The 23,305-nt window shown below is 37.0% G+C and overlaps 1 protein-coding gene across 1 annotated transcript in view; it reads left to right on the top strand.

Annotated features, from left to right (window-relative positions):
• Positions 1-23,305, top strand: part of TMEM131 (transmembrane protein 131) — a 93,106-nt gene that overhangs the window by 18,009 nt on the left and 51,792 nt on the right. Inside the window, exons 2-4 of the mRNA XM_054399065.1 lie at positions 993-1,054; positions 12,573-12,613; positions 17,273-17,341. Coding sequence (XP_054255040.1) covers positions 993-1,054; positions 12,573-12,613; positions 17,273-17,341 — 172 coding nt within the window. The remainder of the gene's footprint in view (positions 1-992; positions 1,055-12,572; positions 12,614-17,272; positions 17,342-23,305) is intronic.

Genomic DNA, 23,305 nt, shown 5'->3' with positions numbered 1-23,305 from the left:
TATAGGGATTAATTTTTTTAAAATACAATTTTCTGGTTTGAGCTTGTTACTGTATTTTATTCTAAAGACCTTCTTGTGTGTGTGTGTGTGTGTATGTGTGAACAGTCTTGTGGGAGTAAAATTTAGGCCTCTTTGAGCTTTTCATTCTTCTTAAACTTGTATTCATTCTTGTACAGATTATTATATTTTACAGGAAGGGCAATGCCTGTATTTCTTTGTCTTTTAAAGAAAGTAGCGTTCTCTACATTTTGAGAGGATTTGAGGAACAATTGCCTGACCCAATATTTAGAGGAAATGAGTGGAGGGGGAATGCTCAATTTGAGGATCCTATACATGACTGAGACTTAAACCTTTCATGAAGTTTAGTCATATGGTGCAAACACTTCTCAACTGTTTCAGATTTTATTATGTTACTATCAAGATGGAAAGAATTGTTGCCATGCTAAGGATTAGGGAGCAGTGTAAACAATGCTTTCCAGATGTACAATTCAGATTGTAGATTTATTAATGAAACAATTTCAAATTTCTAAGTGTTGTAATTCTTTGTGTATTAAACTCAATTGTTTAGGTACCTAGTCAGTCATACTGGCTGAACTACCAGGTTGGCCTGGTACATACTGTGTTTCTAGGGAACCTCGAGGAAATTCTTCAATTTGAAGTTATACATTTTGAAGTGATTTTGAAGTGTCACACTTGTTAATGTGAACATCTTGGAATTGGAGACCTCAGAAGAAAATAGTATCACAAATTTGTTTTGTATTTGGTTACTCTGCATTGTTGTTTTGGTTTGTCATACTTTTGTCTACAAAACAAGGCACAGCAGATTTTAGATGTTTAAATTGCTCTTTTTTTGGCTACGAAACAAGGCACAGCAGATTTTAGATGTTTAAATTGCTCTTTTTTTTGTCTACAAAACATGTTTAGATGTTTAAATTTTTAATTTAGTAACATTTTTCTGTTAAGTTGCTTAGTTTTTTTGTTTTTCTTTGCAGCTTTCATCCAGTCAGATGGCATAATAGAAATGCTACGTTTTGATGAAGGAGACCTATTGCAGGTACGTAGTCTGAGTAAGTCATCTCAATTAGTAATCTTTCATCTTCTTTTTGATAGCTGCTTTTTGAAACTCGTGGATGAGTGGATTTTTGAAAATAAGCAGCTACCAAACTTAAGTCTGAAAAACTTCACAATCTTCTAGTTATTTTCAGTAGTATGCTTTTGGTGTGTCATGAGGTTCTGGTTCCCTTTTGTGTTGGAAAAGTGGTGGAGTTTACTACACATTCCATCTGGCCTGTTTGTCCAGTGTTTTTTTTCCTCAGAAAAACAGGGAAATGCTTTGTGTTTAAGACTCACCGTATGTAGAGTTGGGATATAATTGGACAGCACAACTTGAGGAGCTGGCAAGTGTTTCAAGCTTCCCAAATATACAGGCATCACTTGGAACAGAGTCACCACTGGGTTTAAAAAAGGTCAGGTGGCAGCAGTGAGGTAATTGCTGTTGCAAACATGATTTTTTCAGGTATAACATTGCCATTCTTGTCAGGGTTATTTTGGTGTAGGTCAAAACAGACAAAAAGTTAACTATGAAGAATACATGCTGATATTTGAAGGTGGTGATAGTAGTAGGTATGGAATGCATGGCAACATGGAGTGACACTTTAGAGCTACATAGACTATATAGACTAGAAGTTCTTCAGCATGCGTTTTATGGATTGAATTTAGCAAAAGATATTCTCCACATCAAATTCCTTGATGATGTTAGTCCTGGTAGTTGAGAGGGAGGAGAGGAGAATGAAGGAAGCAATGAATTGTTTAAATGATTAAAACACATGAAGTGTGGCTGTATTCGGCTTTATTAGCCACCAATGCAGTGCAATTCTTACCTCCTGTTGAGTTTGGAAGAGTCAACAAATGTAAAAAACTGCATAGTTCTGTGCTCATGATGATATTTTTTTTTTCAGATGAATGAAGGCATTTTTTTTCCCCATTTACTGAAGTTGTTTGGGGATTTTGTTTAGTTGTTTGGATTTGTTATTCCTTCTTCTGCTGCTTGGTCCTTAATGTAAATCAAGAATAATTTACAATAGATTTTAAGATTATAATGTACAAGGATAAGATAGTTCAAAATTACCTAAATTGGTGACAGAAAAGGTTGTGGTTAACAATAAACAAACCCAACCCCACAATAAAACTAATCAACAAAAAAAAAACAAACCAAAAAACCCCAACCCCCAAACCAGTCAAAAAACAAACTGACAACAAACAAAGCAAACAAAACAACTAAAGCAAACTCCTAAAAGACCAAACACGCACACAAAATACCTGCAAACCCCTCAAGTTCTTAATTAAACAGTTATTTAGATGTCATGTGCTAACAGATTAGAATAGTGGAAGTTTTCTATATTGTGGTTACAGTCTCAGTTGCAGTTTTTGACTCAATATTTCTTCAACTTGCATGGGAACACCACATAGCAGTATAAATAAAAGAGAAAAAATCACTAGGCTTAGTTTCTTTTCTTTTACATACTCTATTAGCATATATTTTGTTTGACAGGAGTGGTTTAATGGAAATGACAGGTGTTGGCCAAATTTTTAAGATAAAAATGATGTAGTCAAATTTACTTATCTTTATTTTAAGCATTTTTTTTTCTTTTCCAGGGTTCCTTTACATATATATATATATGTGTGTGTGTGTGTGTGAACTACAGGCCAGTCAGTCTCACCTCTGTGCCTGGTAAGATCATGGAGCACATTCTCCTGGAGGCACTTCTGAGACAGAAGAATAGTGAAGAGGTGATTGGGTACAGTCAGCATGGGTTTACCAAGGGCAAATCCTGCCTGACAAACCTGGTGGCCTTCTATGAACAGGTGACAACATTAATAGATGAGGGGCGAGCAACTGATGTCATTTACCTGGACCTGAGCAAAGCCTTCGACACTGTCCCACACCACATCCTGGTCTCCAAACTGGTGACACATGGGTTTGATGGGTGGACCACGAGATGGATAAAGAACTGGCTTGATGGCTGCACCCAAAGAGTGGCTGTCAATGGCTCCATGTCCCAGTGGAGGCCAGTGACAAGCAGAGTCCCTCAGGGATCAGTCCTGGGACCAGTCTTGTTTAACATCTTTGTGGGTGACAAGGACAGAGGCATTGAGTGCACCCTCAGCAAGTTTGCTGATGACACCAAGCTGTGTGGTGCAGCAGACATGCTGGAGGGAAGTGATCCATCCAGAGGGACCTTGACAGGCTGGAGAGGTGGGCACAAGCCAACCTCATGAGGTTCAACAAGACCAAGTGCAGGGTCCTGCATCTGGGTCGAGGCAATCCCAAGCACAACTACAGACTGGGCAGGGACTGGCTGGAGAGCAGCCCTGAGGAGAGGGACTTGGGGGTGCTGGTGGAAGAGAAGCTCAACATGAGCTGTCAATGTACACTTGCAGCCCAGAAAGCCAACCAGATCCTGGGCTGCATCAGGAGAAGTGTGGCCAGCAGGTCAAGGGAGGTGATTCTCCCCCTCTATTCAGCTCTGGTGAGACCCCAGCTGGAGTACTGTGTCCAGTTCTGGAGCCCCTGTTACAAGAGGGATATGGACATGCTGGAAGGTGTCCAGAGAAGGGCCACCAGGATGATCAGAGGGCTGGAGCACCTCTCCTATGAGGACAGACTGAAAGAGTTGGGGCTGTTCAGTCTGGAGAAGAGAAGGCTCTGAGGTGACCTTCTTGTGGCCTTCCAGTATCTGAAGGGGGCCTACAAGAAAGCTGGGGAGGGACTTTTTAGGATATCAGGTAGTGACAGGACTAGGGGGAATGGAATAAAGCTGGAAGTGGGGAGATTCAGGCTGGAAGTGAGGAAGAAGTTCTTCACCATGAGAGTGGTGAGAGCCTGGAATGGGTTGTCCAGGGAGGTGGTTGAGGCCCCATGCCTGGAGGTGTTTAAGGCCAGGCTGGATGAGGCTCTGGCCAGCCTGATCATGGCAGGGGGGTTGGAACTAGATGATCCTTGTGGTCCCTTCCAACCCTGACTGATTCTATGATTCTATCATTCTATATAAAATTCCAACTAATTAAAATTGATCTTATGAATCTGAAATTATTTTGTTTATTTTACTGCTCTGTTATAATCACATAGTTCTTAGGTGCTGCTGTGAACTGCCTCAGTAATTCATGTAAAGTTGGAAAAGTAGACCAAATTGTTAATCATTCCAAGTTTATTGCAAGGTGTAACAGAGACAGGAGAATTAGTTTAAATATTATGGATGGACAAAGTCAAGTAGTTCTGGATGTTACACTGTAAGCTTTAGATTGCATTTGGCTGCCACTTGCAATACACTGATGAATATTTGATATAAAACAAAGCAAGAGACAAAATTTCTAATAAAAGGTTTATGTGTTTTATATTATGGTTGTGGCTCTTAAGCCAAAAATGCCAAAATAATCAAAACCTATTCCTTTTAATCAGAATGATACAGCATGTTGTCTCTTGCTTACAATTTATTTGGTTATCTTCCTACAGATTTTAATATGACTACTTTTTTTTTTTTTAAATTGTGACTACTTACTGCAGTTAAACAATAAACCAAAAGTAAACACATTGTTGTAGAAACAGATTTACATCTTGTGAACAGCAGTTATGGAAGTTTTAAACCTACTGTAATGTCTTTGAGTGTTTCTTTCTCAGGCTTTCTATAAATTTTCACAAATGTAGTTGTTCAGTGTTGAGTAATGTTACATCATCTTCAGGTGATGTTTTTATTTTTATTTTTTAAAAATTTGATTTAAAACATAAACAGTTAAGTGCTTGAAGTGATTAATCATTCAAGTATCAAATCCATCTGCAGTTTGGTCTGTTTTTTCTTAGTTGAAGCAGTTGCTTTCCAAATAAGGCTAATTAGATGCTGAGCCTTATGTAATTCAATCATTAGGGATTCCTGCCTCCTCCCTCCAGTTAGAGTATATTGCATTGATGTTGGGTTTTGTATTTATTTGGACTATGTACCATCACTGAAATACACCTTTATATCTTTCAATCACATTTAGGACTTCTGTTGTTGAAAAGAAATGAAATGTTTTGGAAAATTGGTTTTGACCAGGCTGACTTAAAACATTTATTGAAGGAGCATGGATCTTTAAATACTTAAGTAAAAAACCCTTGCACTTAGTGAAAACAAACTGGCAATGGAAATTTATAGTTCCTGATAGTGGATAACAGCATCAAAATAGAGACTGTACTTTTTGGGTATGAACTTTCAGTAGGTTTGATTAGAAAGAACTACATCACATAGCTTTGCCCTCTGTCTTAACAGAGTAAAAATGAGATTTTTATTCTTTAGCATACATATTTAGGTTAGAAGATTATATCTGAATAAATGTATGCTACTTTTGCCTATGGATTTCTCAAGTGTATCTATTCTTCAAATGAACAGTCCTCTTAATAAACAACTTACTGAAGTCTTCAAATAATTTACTTAGATCCCGAACACAGGGTAAGAATTGTATTAGTGTAAATCGTCCATTACTCAATGCAGCGTAGGGTTTAGTTTTTCTTCAATAGCAAGCACTTTTCAGACATCTATATAATTGGCATTTCAGGTCACAGATATGTTTGGTTGGAAGAGGTAGTGTTGTGTGTAGATGGACTACCCTTGGCAGATGCTTGACTTTCTTAAAACCTCTGGAGAAGTAACTTTCACAAGTTTCTTTAAGTACATAACAGTTTATTGTCCAAGCTGGTTTTCGCTGCTTCTTTTTTTTCTCCTCCAATATATAGTGAATTAGATTAAAAAAAAAAATCCCCTTTCATAATGATAATTTTGTATTAAAAGAGATCTATAGCTCTTTCTTGTAAATTTTCACAAACAATACTGTCTCTGCAGTACTTAAAACGAGCCTTTAATCAGGACGCTAGTACTCTGAGGCTTTGAGAAAGGACAGAATAATCAATTTCCTGTGTAATAACAGTTGTTTCAGTAACTCCAAATTTAGTTGTACATTTTTGATGCTATTTTGTTTACTCATATAGTTTGTATTTCACTATGGTCTCCAGATGCATTTTTTTCTTTTGTATATTATTGCTTAGTCAATTAATCCCAGTTTTAGATTTGAGCTCTCCTTCAGCTGCACTTCATGTCATCATTGTCAGGCCATCTCCTCCATGTGTCCTGATTGAACCCTTGTCCAGACCCAACAGATGCTTCAACCCCTGACAGTGATGTCATCTGCAAATATTAGGAGTGCTGAAATAAACTACAACTGTTACTTTAAATAATTAATCCTTTCATGTCAAGCCAACATACAGTCTCACTTTTGATGACTTTATTTTGAAAATTGAACAGGAAAGGTAAATTTATTTTGAGAATAAAATTTTCATTTGCTTTTAGTTCATAAAGGACTGTTTCTTGAGTCATTGTCTTTATAGTGAGAGCTGTTGTCTTGGTATCTGATGTTTTCCTGCACAGTGTATTTGGAGCCACTATTATACAGTGTTTGGAAAGTACTTCTTACGTAGTTTGGGAAGTACTTCTGCTTATGTAGTAGTATTTTTAAAGTAGTGTATCCTGCAGTGGAAAAGGAAAATGGTAAGACTTTTAAGGTAAATTCTCTTAATGTGAATCACTACGTTTATCCTGGTTGCAATAATCTTAATTGTATGAAGTGCTCTTTTTACAGGTGAACTCCTGAAAATTATTTACTGATACTTACTGATTTGCAGAATAGCTAAAATAGAGGGAAAGAAAGAAAATCTATGTAGTTATATATACTTAATATATTTACCGTATTTGCTCATAAATTGCTGGTCACAAAAGGCAGTAATGAGATTCTCAAATAAAAAGAACCTTAACACGTGTCTTGGGTTTAGGGAGTGAGACAGACGCTCTTTACCCCTCCCCAAAAGAGTAAAAGTAAAATGCTCCACACAGGGTTGGAAAGAATTGTGATTAGTACTTCCATTTAAATTTCCGACTAAATACAACACTCCAAAAACATGCAATACCCATGTATGAAAAGTAGATTTTAAACTTGAGGTTGATCAAACACTTGACCAGGTTATTCAAAGTTGTAGAATTTCCTTCTTTGGAGATATCTGGAACTCAGTGGCCCAAACCTGTGAGTAACCTGCACTACCTACACCTTCCCTTAACACAAGTTGACTGGATGGCTTCTGAAGTTTCCTTCCAATGTTTGTCATTTTATAAAAGAATAAAAACAATCTCAGTTTATTGCCATTGCTTGTGAGCAGCTGAAGTCCTACTGCTTGAAAAAAAAAAAACAAACTTGCAGGTTCTTCTTCTTGTGCAGGAAGAATTGTCATCCCTAGGCTTTAGTTTAAAAATAATTAATTAATGCCCAGGAGTGACTCTAGCAAAGCCAGTGTCAACAGCATGTGTTGCATCAGCTACAGTCAACTGATATTTTTGTTTCCTTGTGTGAATTTGGATCATGAAAGAGCATGGCAAGAATGACTCAGTTCAGTCCATTTTCAGCTACATTTCAGATTACAGCTTTTTTTTTTTAATTACCTTAGGCATGGTATTAATAATTATGGTTTTTTAAAATTATCCTACTTATTTGCATAGAATTGCTCATGAATGCAACAATGAAGATTTTAGCTGCCATCTATTTAACAGTTTTGTAGCTGTCTCTCAACATTTAGTTGCAAGCAGCACGTTAACTTTTCTACAATAAGGAACCAGCATTAAGCAACAATATGTAGACTGTTCTGGAAGTTTTTCAGCCTGAAAGAGTCTTTGAAATTAGTGTGTGTGTACTCTTGTGTAGGAATACAGAAAGCTCTGGGCTTTGAGAATTTTGGTAACATTGTGTGTCCAGAAACCTCAGGTCTTAATTAAGAAGGTTGCAGTGCTTCGTCCTCTCCACCCTGCTGTCCATAGTTTTTAATTCAGTTGCTTAAACATAGGTAATCAGTGGTATTTGAGATGCCCTGGGGTGTTCTGGATATCTACGTGGATCTGGCAGATACTGGCACAGGGCATAGGAGGAACTGTGTGCCCTTCTGGATGCCAATCTGAGACCAGGCAAGTTGCCCTAGGACATTAATCTCAAGTGGCAGCAGATGCCTATGTTTAGATGACTGAATGTAGTGCTAAGTTATATGACCTTTTACCAAGAAATAAAGAATAGCTATTATAACACACTGGTGAGACATCAACCTTTGGTTTTTGAGGTTTTTTTCTGAGGGATTTTTTTGGTTTGTTTTCTGGATAAACTTAACAACTATGAGTAGGCCTTAGAGACAGCTTTCATACTGCGAAGTGTAGGATTTCATTCACCATGTGCACAAGATTGTTGTCTGGTATCATTCCACAACTACACTGAATTTGTTAGGTGTGTTTTCAGGCACAGTTTCTCTGTGAAATGTTTCTTGAAGATTTGAACCTCTAGGGAGGAATTGTTGTAAGTTTCAAAACTGGTACTGGCTGACTGCATCAAAATTTTGTGATTCACTGTGCGCATTGTCTCAAGATTTTTATTCTGAAATCCTTTTGATTTACAGTTTAATCCTTCGAGGGTTATATAAGAAATAAGGCACGCAACCGTTAGTAGCAGCAGCCAATGCATATGTTATCTTCAAATTAAAAAAAAAAAAAGTTTAAAAAAAAATTGTCTCCAAGGCTTGAATACAGCCATTGGGTGGAAGCAATATAACCCCCATACTGTTAAAAGGGATGATTTTTTTTTCCTCTCCTGATTATTTTCCCCACTCAGTTGTGTGTTTCTAATGTTCCTTTTGTGCTGGCCTTAATCCTTTTTTTGTGAGGCAGGCAGTTGGATCAGGAGATTAATCGAACTGAGTTTTTTTCCATATGACTTAACTTATTATGTCTCTTGGAATATTAATGGTTCACTTGAAGCTGCCTTCTTGATCTGTAGGTAGTGTTTGTAATACTTCTCCCCATACAGATAAAATTACTAAAATTTTCCTACACATCGTATTTTGCTAATGCTGCTCTATTACAGATATGTTCTTTACTGGAGAAAAGAAGAAACTGTATTTAGTAAAGAGCATAAATTTATTTCTCTTTATCTGATAAACTGACAGTATTTAGCAAAATGTATACTTTAAATAGTAGATTGATCTAGTACATGGTTTTAGTTCCTGGCATTTATGATTGACAGTTCTATGCAGTCACACAGGAAAAATAGCACGCCAGACTGTAGCATGGTAGGTCCACAACTTTACTAGATCAAATGAGAAGAATTTAAAATACGTAACTGGACACATTTGTATGTTTTTGTTTACTGCTCAACTCTAAAGATTGACATGTAATTAAAGAGTGGTAATTATAGAAACTACCACATGAGAATTATTTTTGGTTTAGTTCCATGATGCTATGGTTGAGGATCTGCTGAATTTGGTATGCTGTTCTTTTTGCTAATTAAAAAAAAAACAAACACAAAAACTGCAACAGCAACCAAAACTGTACAGAAACCAAAACAAAACCCATACAACAATTTATCCACCAAAAACCCCAAACAGAACAAAAAGTAACCAACCTTCTCAAAACACAAAAAGTATCATTAAAATGTATTCACCATTTTGCTTTTGTTTAACAGACAGTCCTGTTTAATATCTCTTCATTGATCTGGACAAGGAGATTGAGTCTGCTGTTAGTAAGTTTGCAGATGACATCAAGCTGGGGGCAGGTGTCGACTTGTTAGAGGGTAAGAGGACACTGCAGAGGGACCTTGATGGGCTGGTCAGATGGGCAGAGTCCAACAGCATGAGATGATTTAACACATCTAAGTGTTGGGTTTTACACATTGGCCACAACCCCATGCAGCACTACAGGCTGGGGACAGAGTGGCTGGAGAACAGACAGACAGAAGGGGACTTGGGGGTACTGGTTGACCGGAGGCTGAACATGAGTCAGCAGTGTGCCCAGATGGCCAAGAAGGCCAATGGCATCCTGGCCTGTATCAGGAATAGTGTGGCCAGCAGGAGCAGGGAAGCCATTCTGCCCCTGTACTCAGCACTGGATAGACCACACCTTAAGTACTGTGTCCAGTTCTGGGCCCCTCAAATTTAAGAAAGATGTCGAGATGCTGGAATGTGTCCAGAGAAGGGCAGTAAGGCTAATGAGGGGTCTGGAGCACAAGCCCTATGAGGAGTGGCTGAGGGAGCTGGGGTTGTTTAGCCTGGAGGAGTCTGAGGGGAGACCTTATTGCCATCTACAACTACCTGAAAGGAGGCTATAGCCAGGTGGGGGTTAGTCTCTTCTCCCAGACAACCAGTGACAGAATGAGAGGACACCGTCTCAAGCTATGCCAGGGGAGGTTTAGGCTGGATATTAGGAAGAAATTCTTCACAGAAAGAGTGATTGGCCATTGGAATTGGCTGCCCAGGGAGGTGGTGGAGTTGCTGTCCCTGCAGATGTTTAAAAGAAGGCTGGATGAGGCACTTAGTGCCATGGTTTAGTTGATTAGATGGTGTTGGATGATAGGTTGGACTTTGGTTGCCAATAGGCAGGAAAGTCAGTGTGTAAATGTGCAGCAGGAAAGAATGGAACTGACGACATCAAAAGAATGGCTTTAAGTGACTGCTGTTGTAAAAAAGAGGGATTCATGCAGTTGTTTGGTAGGGACAAATAGCTGCTATCAGAGAAAATGCTCAAAATAGATTTGGGTCATTTTTGGATACATCTGCATTACTGATTGTATTGCCTAGTTCTTCAGTTCTAGAAGTTGCTAGTCTTCAACTTGGAGCATATCACTTGCCACATGCATCAGAGATGTGCAGAAAGCTCATAAACGCTGAAATTTATTGAACAACTTGTCTGAGCCTGTGTCAATGGTGAAGATTAGCATGGCTCTCAATTGCAGTTAAAGAACTTGGTCTGCTTAGTTCTTACAAGCAAGCACTAATCTGTTTCTACTGAGTAGGCTGTGCAGCATCTTTTGCACAGCCCACTCAGAGCCAGGTGTAGTCTAGTGTGCTTTTAGAGAGAATGGCTACATCTGTAAGCTGTTGGCAAGAGTTACATAGATAAAAATTAAAAAAAAATCAGAAAGACGATTCATTGTTGTCAGATTTGTGCTAGAAAAGTAGATATGAATAATACATAATTATAAGTAGCTGAAGCTTATTAAAACCATTTTTTTAAATACTGGAGACGTATTTTTCTTCAGAGGTTATAAAACCATGTGAACTAGAGGAAATCACTGGCTTAGTGATTTGAACAAGTGCTTGCGTGAAGTGTGAAACTAGCTTTTGACAGCACAAGTCCTTTTGGATGGAGAGAAAAATATATCCGGCTGATTCACTTTGATTCAGTTTCCTACCTGTCTTTAAGTGAAGAAGTTAATGGGTGGTAGTTTAAAACTGGAGACTTTGCTCTTACCTTTCCACTGTAAGTGAAAAATAAGGTATGGAAGACAGAGACCTGGTTTGGTTTGGGTTTTTTTTGTTTGGGGTTTTTGGTTTGGGTTGGGTTTTTTGTTTAGTTGTTGCCTTTTTTTTCCCTTCTGATTAAATTCATAGGCTTGAGAGCTAATAAGTTATTTTCATTAGGCAATATTTCATAGTAAGTTTTAGATACAAATCAGTTTGTATTTTAAACATTCACTAGTTAACTAAAAATGAAAGAGTGTAATTTGTAATTGAAATAGAGATCAATGAATTGCCTAGCCAAAGGACCTGATTTTTAGTTCTGAAATAAGATATGAAAAATTTACTTTCCACTCATAAGCAGATTAGACTAGAATTTAGCAGTGTCAGATGAGTCAGGGTGCACCATAGATGTTATCACACAGATAAACTTTCTTCCTGTTCCTGTAAGATAAATACTTGTCTGGGCCATTAAATTCCTTTGAGAGTGATTGAAATCCTCAGTTTGATCCTCCAATCTTGTGGGAGGACCAAAATTTTCAAAGTTGTGTATATTTTAATGCTAGCTGCATCAGGAGGACATTCCATACTCAGATTTCTAAACCAGTTAGAATAAACTACTTGGAATTTCCTAGCCAACCTAACTTTCTACTTTTCAGGCAATTAACAGTAATGTCCAGCAGAGTGGTAGTAAAGGTATGAATAATAGAGGCTAGAATAGATCATTAGCAGGGAATGAGATCAAGTTTCCTAATCAAATGGCAATTACAGTGTTTCTTGTTTTCTAATTCATTAAATTACACCATTCAGAGAATTGCTTGACTGTTATTTATGTGCTTAACTTTATAATTTGTTTCTTACATCTACACTACATTTTTCTTTTGCTCTCTACAATGTTATAATTTACTGGACTTCTTTCCTTCTGTCAAATTTTAGGTTGTTATATTGCTGCTTGTTTTACAGTTTGTAGGAGTTCTTACTGTTGAACTAAAGTTCTTGTCCAAGGCCAAAGAGTCTTGTTATAGAGGCTTCATTTCTTTAAGTAATTGGAAAAAGCCAATTTGCATTTTCTGTTCCAAATCAGAACTTCTCATTTTGTCTTTCAAGATCTGATCAACTAACTTGTTGCAGTTGCTGTTTTGGTTTTGTTTTTTTTTTTTTTCTGCAGAAAGTATAATGCTGTGAGTTAAATTTTAATGTCATGTTTTGGTTTTTATTTCTTTTACAGACTGAGACAACTATAGGCCTCAGTTCATATAAACAGAAAAGGTAAGCATGATTTTCTAACAGTTTAGTACAGCCATCATATTAAGAAATTAGTGATATTTTTCATAAGAATAGTAAAATTTTATTGTAAACAGGGTCAAATACAAATTACCTAATTTTTATACTGTCTCATACACAGGAAATTTAAAATAAAATGTAAAACAAGTTTTAATATCACCTCACATAAAGAATTCTTCCATTTCTTATTTCATAATTCACTTTGTAATAAATACCTCAGAGAAGGTCTGTATAAATAAAATGGAGTAAACTGAGACTCCATTTGTAGATTGTTGTATCATTTCACTGAAGTTTTATGGAGGAAAGAGTGCTTCAAAAGTTCTTGGTGTCCTTTTGAAGAAAAACTTTTGATAAATTCTCTGCCTGTTGTCCATCCATTGCATTGTCTTTGCAAGAAGTTTTTAAAAATCTCTGGGAAAAAATTTACAATTAAAAGCCTTGATCCTGTTTATGTCACTTGCCACCAGTCTCTGCTGCTTTCTGATGAGATACAGACCTAAATCTTGCAATGTGTATCTCCTGAATTGTATGAACATACTGTAGAGTTTAACTTGCCTAATACTAGGTTTCCAAGTGTTCGGGGTTCTAGTGGAGGGGAAAAGTGAATATGAAGGTGCTGAAGAATCTTATAAGGATGTGTCAGGTGTTTCACTCCAGGTGAAATTAACACATAAATTCACATTATATTTATTGCGATGATGTAAAAGAGAAGAGTTTATATCAGATTATGTTTTGAAATAAGGCAGTTACTTGTTTTGATCTAAAGCTTGAGGCAATTTGTGTATTACACTAATGTGAATTTTATCAAACTTGTGTTATACCAACTTCTTGTTTGCTTTTTAATTAAAATTTTTGTTTAGTCGTTCCGTGTAAAACTTGAAACATTGTGGTGCTCTACCTTCCCTGACCTGCCTTCATTCCCCTTTCCCAGCAGTGAAGGCTTCAGCACTTTTGCCCATTTATTTCTCATCTGTGTAGTCCCTCAAACTAAACTTTCCACCTGGTGCATTTTTACTAAACTGTCTTGTCTATTAAAATGGATTAAGCAAGCAGAATATGCATTTCACTAATCCACTCCCATAAATGATCGCTTCCAAAGACGTATCCAGGACTGGTTTCTCTGTTAACCACTTAGACCTACGTATACACACCTCTGTGTGTGTAACGGTCCTGTGATATAGGAATTACCACATGTAAAGTTACCATGCATTTAGAGTTACTTGAATTTAATTTTAGCCAAAAAAGTTCTGTATTTGAGGTGGATCTTTGAAGGATGTTCTAGCATGAGAAATAGCCACTGTGAGGTATTTGCCTATATGTCATTTTTATTTTTGGACATACCCCATTTTTTTATAACAGACTAGTGGCTTTCTAAGAGTTTGTGTTGCTAAATAAAATAATTAATTCTCTTGCTATTTGATGTTTTAATGCCAGTGTCTTTATTTCTTGACAATTTATGGCAAAGGAAAGGAAATAAACCCCTTTAAACAGCTGGTAACTTAATGTGGGAAAAATACATGTAGAGTAATTCTTAGATTTGAATTTTCCACAGTAGCATTTACAGATGGTGCAGATAAGATTCCACAGAGCACAGTCCTCCTCCAGAAATCCCAGAACAGCTAGAAAGGTAAAGCGAGGACACGGAAGAACAGTTACTACCCAGTGTCGCAGAAATCTTTAAATGCTATGTTTGATAAGCATTTTCTTCATCTCCAAATGCAGAGACGTGCACAGATTACTTAAAATTATGAGTGCCTAGTACTCTGTGATAAATAGTGAAATATTACAGAAGTGCTGCAGAATGTCTTTAGAAGAAAACTCTCTCAGCACAGGTGGACATCCACATCAAGTAGTCTTTCCAGACATTGATATTTTGACTGTCTTTATAACTTGATCTGTAACTAAACTTACTGAGATACAAAGTTGCACTTCAACGAAAAGCATGTGGTAGTAGGTTGCTTCTAGTTAGTAGCAGTATAGTAGTAGTTGAGATTAATGTCCTCTTATTTGGATGACATACAGGATGGTATGGTGAGAGTGATGATTGTGTCAGGGACTATGCGTTCACTATGCATAGTCTCATTCTAAAATTGAAATTCTTGCAGAAGGGAAAAAGTATCATTAAGTCATTGCCAGGAACTAGTCATTCCTGAAACTTCATAGGTTGATTCTTGGTCTGCTGGAGCTTGTTCCAGATGTTAGTAGTCCTCTCTCATTCAGATGCATCTTTTCCTTTTCGTGTTGTTCTTTGTGACTTGGAAGATAAGAAAATTTGGAGGGATATGGAAAGAAAAATGTTTAAATTCTGATATCAGGAGCCATAGCTCTACATGCATACAATAGTAATTAACTTAAATATAATTATGCTGCAAAGTTGCCCTACCCATGGGCGTATCCAGCCTTCAGTGAACAGCTGCCCAGGAGAGCAGACATTATCATTCTGTGAGTCTACTGCAAGTTGATTCATGTTGGGCCTTTCAGTAGGCAAAGTTTGGGAATTCTAGCATTGCATATTTCCATTTAAAAGTTATTAGAGTTGTTACTTTTATTATAATAGTTGGTATTCGTTTCGGTGTAGCTGTCTTTACGAAACATTACCCATTTAAAAATTGTGTTGTATACATGGCTAACAGGATAATGCAGCTGTGCAGTTTGAGAAAATGTTGCTCAAACTGTTCATGCATGTGGAGAATTGTGTATGTCCTGATTCTTCAAGGCAGGTCAAGTTGCTTTTGACTGTATTTTCAATGCATTTGAAATAAAGATCTTCATTATCAGGTTAGTAAATACTGTACATATTTCTGATAACTTTTCCCTAAAAGGAATTGATTATTTTGTCAATAATTACCAGTTAAAAAAAAAAAAAGTGTTCTGAGTTTTGAAATTTGAAGAAATTGACAGAACTGTTTTAAAAATACATTATTGAAAAAGTAGTTGCTGTTTAGCGTTGACAAAAAGGTATACCGAGGCTCCCTCTTACTCAACAACTGTAAGGAGTCATGGCAGCACTTAATTGTAGCAGGAATTGTAATTTTCTGCAGATGTGAATACAGTGTCTTACACCTTCACTTCTGTTGTACTGTCCTCTCTACATACACACACACATGTGCCTGCACTCACACACGTGTGAGTACACACTAAAGCCGTGCTATGCCTACTGTTGCCCCAGTGACGTTTTATTATGTGGACAAAGCTCTTTTTAATGACTAAGCTTTAAGTGGTATTGAAGATGCTTTGACATCCAGAGTTAGAGAGTTGTAAATCGATCAGTATGACAAGATCTCCCTATTATTATATTGGAAGTGTGAGAATTCAGTTGTGGAATACTAGAAAAATTCATTGTGACATTGTATTTTTATTAAAACAAGTACTGATTTGTTAAACTGCTATTGTTGGCCAGATTTGTGCTATTAAAGACTACAGCTAAGGTTTGATACCTTAGTCTTACATTTTTATTTGTGTAAATAGTTTCCTTGTTGAAGTGGTTTTAGATTGTGGAAAGACATCTTCATTTGATCAATAATTAGTTTTTCCAGAAGTATGCTGGATGGAATTTGATTGAGTTCAAGGCCTCAGGTTTCATAAGGTGAGACACATGTGCTTGTCCAAGGGCATCTTCCATCTCCTGGCTTCCCCTCTATGAAGGCAGAACTGGGTGGTTCTGCTGTCCTGGCTGGCTTTGTGGAGCAGTTTCACTTACCCTGGACGCATGGCTGTAGCTCTGTCTTTGGGAATGTAGGATTGATAACAAAGTCAGAAAACAGAGATCTAAATCATGAGTGCTATTTTATTTTCAATAACAACAGCATTTAAAGACAAAGCCATCGCTCTCGGGCCATTCAGGAGCCACCGATCTTGAGCCATTCTTTAGCTTTTCCTGTTTATTTCTTTTATGTTAGTGTCTCACTGGTTTATGTTTTACTGTATGAATATGATTTTCATTCAGCCCAAAATGAAATGTTACAGAATTAGCGGAACTTCAGTGCAGTCACAGTCACATCATTCTGAATAATAAAATAAGCAGTAGTAGAGAATGCTTCCAGATACTTCATCATCTTCACTGCTGGCTTGTTTGAGGTTGTATTTCAGTATCAGTCTTCATCTGTTAGTATTCTCCTAAGGAGTTCCCAGTGGGAGGTTAGTGTAGGCAAAGCTAAATAATGCTTCTAGAGCACAGTCACTGTCTTCTGGAAATTGAGTTTTTAGCAGTGTAGACATGGGCTGTTTTCTCCCATGTGGCCTCAGTATCATATGGGGCCAAGATTGATTATGTACAGGTATAGATGTAGCTAGAGAAACTTAATAATATATGGTAAATTACTGTTACAGATTAAGGAAGATGTTTGCATATTGCTGTGAAACATTATTTGAACTTACTTAGCTTACTGTTTCACTTAGCTGGCACCACATAGAGGAAAAGTAATGTTTCAATTATGTCCATTTCAAAGATATGTACTCTTGCATAAATCTTTCTTGGAGACACCACATAAACATGTGAGTGGCTGGTAAAGTTACAATATTCTGACCAGAGAAGTTTGTCAGGCCATTTCTTCTTTTTAATTAGTTGCTCCTTTATTACATTTAATGAATATTTTGCTAAGAAAGGGCAATCTGAGATAACACAGATTATCATTTTTCTTGCAGTGTATCCCTGTATCGGGGAAATTGCCGACCTCTCCGGTTTGAGCCACCAATGCTGGATTTCCATGAACAGTAAGTTGAAAAGTCTTTTGTTTGTCTAACTAAACTGATCAAAAAAAGTATTTAAAACTGATGGAGAAGGTTGTGTAGATAAACTGGGTTGACAGATTGTCTATAAGTGTAGTTGACCTACCTGTAGCAGTGAGCTGGTATACTCAGTCTTAAACATCGTGTAGCAACCTGTCAGCTGCCATAGTGTAGGTACTTGTACTTACTTTTCAGGTGCTTGTACAGCTGTTCTGCAGAGTGGAGACAATTTTAAGTGTACTATTATGTTCCAAAGGTGTTTGTTTTTTTTCTTGCTAAAATTAGTTCCCAATTAATATCATAAATACTTGAAGCTGTTCTTCATTATAAAAAAGCCAAAATATGTACGCTTTTTCTTGTCAGAATGAAAGCATTGAAGAAACAATGTATATCTGGTACAGTGTTAGTGTGCAAAATTCTTACTTAGGAAGATGTCTGTACAGTAAAAGCAGAACTGCACTGGGGGATCATTTCCTTCTATCAGTTAAAATAGGGAATCTGTGTGGTAAATCCTAGTTCATTATGCATTCTATTTACTCATAATGGTATATAATAATTTATCTGTTGTAGTTTAGGCCATAATCTCAGGCAGAAATCATCTTCTGATTTATTAGAACTTTAGTAAGATGTCAAAAACAGTTTTAGAAAATGTTTAGATAAAGAGCTGTGAAGTTCAGTTTACAGAATGTAATTGAACATTTAAATTAAAGTGAGCCAACTGTAAGAAATGCTGAGTAATTCATCTTTATGGTGGGAACAAACAGCAGGTGCCAAGCACCTTGGAAGCTAAGTAATGCAGATTTAAGATTTTGGCTTTTTTGCCTTTTAAATGAAAAGGAGCTTTCACATTCAAAAATTTGGCTTTTCTTTCTTTGGTAGTAATGGATTTTTGGAAAGGTATAAAATGCATATTTATTTTCTGAGTAAGTATTGCATCTAAACAGTGTTTTGTTAATAGGCAGCATGTAGCATTTACTCTGGAGCAAGCTTGCCTGAATTTCATGTTTATGCTGAGCTATCAACACAGATCATTCCCAGGCTAAAGAAAATTGTAATATTTCATTTCAGTTGTAAGCTAACCCATACTTTCTGTGACATTCTTGGTTTGGTAAGAGTGTGTAGGTTTAATCAGATGTTTCAAAACCATGCCAGCTTGAGCAGGAATAATATTTATTAGAAGTTATTTTATCCAGAGATTTCAGAAAATCAAAATCAATATTAAGTTGATAAAATAGGTGCTGTAGAAGCACTTCTGTGTTCTGTCTGGAGATAAAATTACAATGGCCTTATACTTCTGTTTTATACCTGTTGTTTTTTTTTTAATGCTGTTTTAATATAGAATAAGCACTACTATGTTCTGCCACTTTGAAGGCAGTCCAGGTAATCTCATATTTATCAAAGGAAATTATGATGGATATGCAAATTTTGAGCTCACTTGAAAAGATCCCAAGTGTTCTCTGTATACATTAAGCCTCTGGGAATGGGGTGGAATGAGGTAGGTTCTCTGAGGTCACTGCTCCAGGGCACTGCTTGGACTAAGTGGAAAATGCATTTGGTTATTTTGTGTGAAAGCCTCCTGCCTGTGTTTCTGAAGCAACACCAATCTTCCTCTGGAACAAATTTGGCAGTATGATGGGTATCAAGAGAGTTGGGGCTCTAAAGAAAACAACAGGCTAAAAAAACCTCCAGCCAAAACCAACTCTAGCTGCCTTTTGCTTGTAATCTGTCTTTTAATCTGTTACTTTCCCCTGTGGTTAAATGGGAATGGAATATTTGAGGTGTTCTAACATACAAACCGGTACATCATATTTCATAGCTTTGGGAGTTGGTTGTTCAGAGGCTATTTTGGCAGGACACTCATTGCCTATGTGGCTTTCTGTGTTTGACAAGTCTCCATACTAGAGCTCTTGAAGGTAGCCTGTGTAGGGGAAGAATACTGTTGCAGACCAGTTCATATTCAGATATTGCATCTGTTTTGTGGGAGAACTTGAATCTTTGTGTGTCTTGATACATTACCATGATCTGTGTTAATTCATCTCTGAGCATATCAAAAGTAAAATTTGTAAGTTCTTCACAGATTTTTGGTAGAAGTTAACTTTTGGTAACGGAATGCTTGGATATCGAGTATTTTAGCATGCTGACAACATATAGGACTGCTTATCATCAGAATTCTAAAATGTGAAGTTATTTTAAAGGTGAAGTTGACATCTTAGCCCTGCTTTTGTAATCTATGAATGATACTTTTAGCTAAAGTAATCCTTGATCAGCATATGCTTCAGTGGAAGGCTATTTCTTCACTCTCAAGACAAAGTATTCTTGTGGTAGGACAGTATTCTGAAAGTCTGTCTTTTGTTTTTCTATTGATAAACAATCTTCTTTTGCATTTCCTTTTAAAATGTTTTCCTTAGGGGATTTCTATAATGATTCTTGTTTGTGAGCTCTACTATTTAGCAGGATATTGTCTGAAAGCTTGATCTGGCTTTAAAAACAATTACTTGGTAACATTCAAATATTTTAGACCTTCTTGCAGGTCTTCAGACCGTATGTTACTTTGAATAACATAAGCGTAAATTCAGGAATTTGGTCTATTTTCTTCAACAGCTCCAATCTGTTAACAGTAAAGAGTGAAGAATTTTAGTAACTATAGTTTTTCTAAATCTCCAGTTTTCTTACATTTAAATAAGTATATTTACAAATAGTGAAAGGACTTATAAGGTATCTATAGCATGCAGCAAGATGTTTACACATTTCACAGACTTCTAATGTGTGGAGGTTTGAGATTGTTGGAATTTAACATGAAAATGTTGCAAAATGAAATTTTGTTTTCCCTCAGAGTTTGTTAAAAAGCTGTTGACAGTTCAATTGACATTTAGTCCAGATCTACTCTTTTTTGTTTGCACATCATGCTAGACTGCAAAATGCTGTCAAAGCAATTAGTAGTTTACTATACTCTTAGACCGATTCAAATCACAGTTAGTGATGGATGATTATATGGGGTTGTGCTTATTGTTTGAAACAGGTATGATTTGTTGTATGATTTCAAAATTAGAGTCCTAACATAAAGTGAAGTGTTTGCTCCATTTAGTATGTTACATACACATTAACATTTTGTCGAGTGTAATATAAAAGAACTTTCTGCATTTGTTAAAAATCAGTGAAATCTGGAGTTTGAGAAACAATTGGTCTCTGGGTTAGTACATGTACAAAACCAAATCCCTTCTGTTTGCCTTTGCTTTCCTGAATTAGAGACACATTTGCATTCTCAAGCTTATGTTAAAGAAGCAACTGGCCTGTGTCACTAGATGGGTAATGCATACAGTTTCATGTGAAACAGGAAGAATGATCTAGTGATTCATTCTCTAGTCTTGTATACCATGCAGGCTTCCTTCACATAAGGAACTGCCGTTTTCTTCAGAATGGGGTACAAAAGGCATTCCCTTTCAGTTTCTAGAGGTAACCTTGTAAGACTTCCTCCTTTCATTTCATTCAAAGTAGCTGGATGCATTACAAGTCAACACCCAAGATCTTGTTGCTGGAACTCACTCTCTTGATCTTCTGATTGGAGAAGTATCTGCATTGATTTCAGGAAGTTCCCAATCTGTATATTATTTAGAGGCTAAGAGGGTTTTCTGGGCACCTGATTTTTGAATGCTTTCTGTATTACAAAATTTTTGTCTTCTAGGCGTCTGCTATTAACTCCTCACACAGGATAGTGATTTAAAGCATGTGAAACTTACGGTAAGACATGTGCCAGCCAGCCTTACGGAATCACAGAACCTATGCTGGCTGGGCCTGATCACCTGGGCGTCTTTTACATGCCTGTTTGATGGCACTCAGGATGAGCTGCTCTGTAAACTTGCCATGCCCTGAGGTCAGGCTGACAGGCCTATAGTTCCCTGAGTCCTCCTTTGGCCCTTCTTGTGGATGGGAGTCACATTGGCCCACCTCCAGTCATCTGAGACCTCCCCAGTTAGCCAGGACCAATGGCGAATGATGGAGAGTGGCCTCGCCAGCTCTTGTGCCAGCTCCCTAAGCACCTTAGGATGAATTGTGTCTGGACCCATTGACTTGTTGGGATCTAAGTAGCACAGCCCATTTCATCAGTGTCAAAGATGCTAAAAGAAGAAGAAAAGAAAACAACAAACATTTAGGGGAAACATTTGTTAAAATGTCAAATTTATGAGGAAGTTACATGACTCGAATCTGGAGTATATTTATCTGTCTTCTTAGCATTCCAAAATCTGAATGGGAACTTCAGTTCTCTCTCCGGTCCCATTAGAAACAATAGGAGATGGAAGAAGAAGGATACATTGGCTGAATTTGTATCCTTTGTTCTTCAGAAATAGATTTCTGTCAATTTTGATCAATCAAGAGAGGTTTATAGAGGTGTCTAAGTTATATGTAGTACAAAGAAATGTAATTACTCTTAAAAGGGTATTTTCTCAATCCACACTGGCTTCATAATGAGTAGCTAGGTATTTTTGAACCAATAACTCAAGAACTAATCTCCCCAACTTTTTGCAGGAGCTGGTTTCCTTTGAAAGAATCTACCTATTGATCCCTAGGGCATCAATGAATTCCATTCCAAGGGACTTGCTTACAATACAGTGCAGATACTAACTCAGATTTTGGAAAGTGTTGAGTTGCAGCAACAAAGAATGTGAGCTCAGGCTACTTTACTCGTTTGAACAGGCACCTCACCCTTGCTAATTACAATTTCGTCTAGTTTATGGTATCTGTTCTTTTATCAGTATAGATGGACCTAATATTATGCAAGGACAAAAGATCAGAAGGAAAACCCTACATGCTTTGACATTCCGTGTTTGCCTGAAGGTGTGTGTCTGTATCTGCTTCTTGCAATGAAAATTGCTAGAGTGACTGCTCCAGGAAATTCTGCTGTAAAAATTGGCAGCAGGTAACACTATATACTTGTGCAGAACATTGCAGCTTGATAATCAGCAGCTTGGAGAACACCTCCTATATGATTATAAACTTAGAATATAGGTTCATTAAAGGTGTCTGATGCACACTGCTTTTCCTGAACTTTACCAGGTCTGATGGCAGAAAAAACAAGTGAGGCTTGTTCTATTTCTGTAGTTTTGGCTAACATCAAGCTTAAAGAATCTAAGGAAAGCTGTGTCTGAGCAAAACATTATACTAGGCTTGTTTGTAAATAAAACCTATGGACTTCTACCTTTATCACTGATAATTATACTGTGTGGAATATGAAGGTAATCAGGAATCTGAAGTTAGTGAACTGCTTCCCTACTTGTTGTTTTATAGGATTTAGCCTCTCAAATGTAGTGTCATGTTCCCCTCTTTTCAGAACTGGAAAAACATGAAGTCCTTTAAAAGATTGTTAATATTTTAAACATTTCCTGAAATAATGAGTTTTACTTCCAAATCACCTTTCTAACAGAAACAAGCTGGCACTTCTGTGTTACTGGTTCATTCAGTATTGTTTTCTTGACTTTGTGGTGTTTCACAAGTCAAGTCAACTTTGAGCTTAGATTTAAAGTACTCAGCTGCTTCTCTGTAGAGACCACAGGTCATATGCTAGCCATGATGTTTACTGATATGTAATAAAGCACTTAGAATCTACCTCATCTTCTTTTGCTTCCGGAAATTGTGGTTCATAGAAACCATTCTGCTTGATTCTTGTTTTCAGCTCTTAAGCCTTTCTCATGAAGATTGGTTGGAGAGCATTGCAATAGAGAAGAAGGATGGTTTCTCCTTCTTGGGGAGATACTGAACATGATCTAGTGAAGAGAAGTAGCCAGAAATTGTGACAATAAATTGTCACAATAAGGTACTTCTGCTGAGGAGAAAGGGAAATTGCAGTGAGAGACTGAAAGCTTTCTTCAGCGTTGGTGGAGTTGGACTGTTTTCTTCCTTTCTTTCCTTTATTTTTGTTAGAATCAGAGAATACTTAAGGCATGGCCACTTTCT

Source organism: Indicator indicator, chromosome 1, assembly GCF_027791375.1.
Source record: "Indicator indicator isolate 239-I01 chromosome 1, UM_Iind_1.1, whole genome shotgun sequence".
Classification (NCBI taxonomy): Eukaryota; Metazoa; Chordata; class Aves; order Piciformes; family Indicatoridae; genus Indicator; species Indicator indicator.
This window is presented reverse-complemented; position numbering and strand designations above follow the sequence as displayed.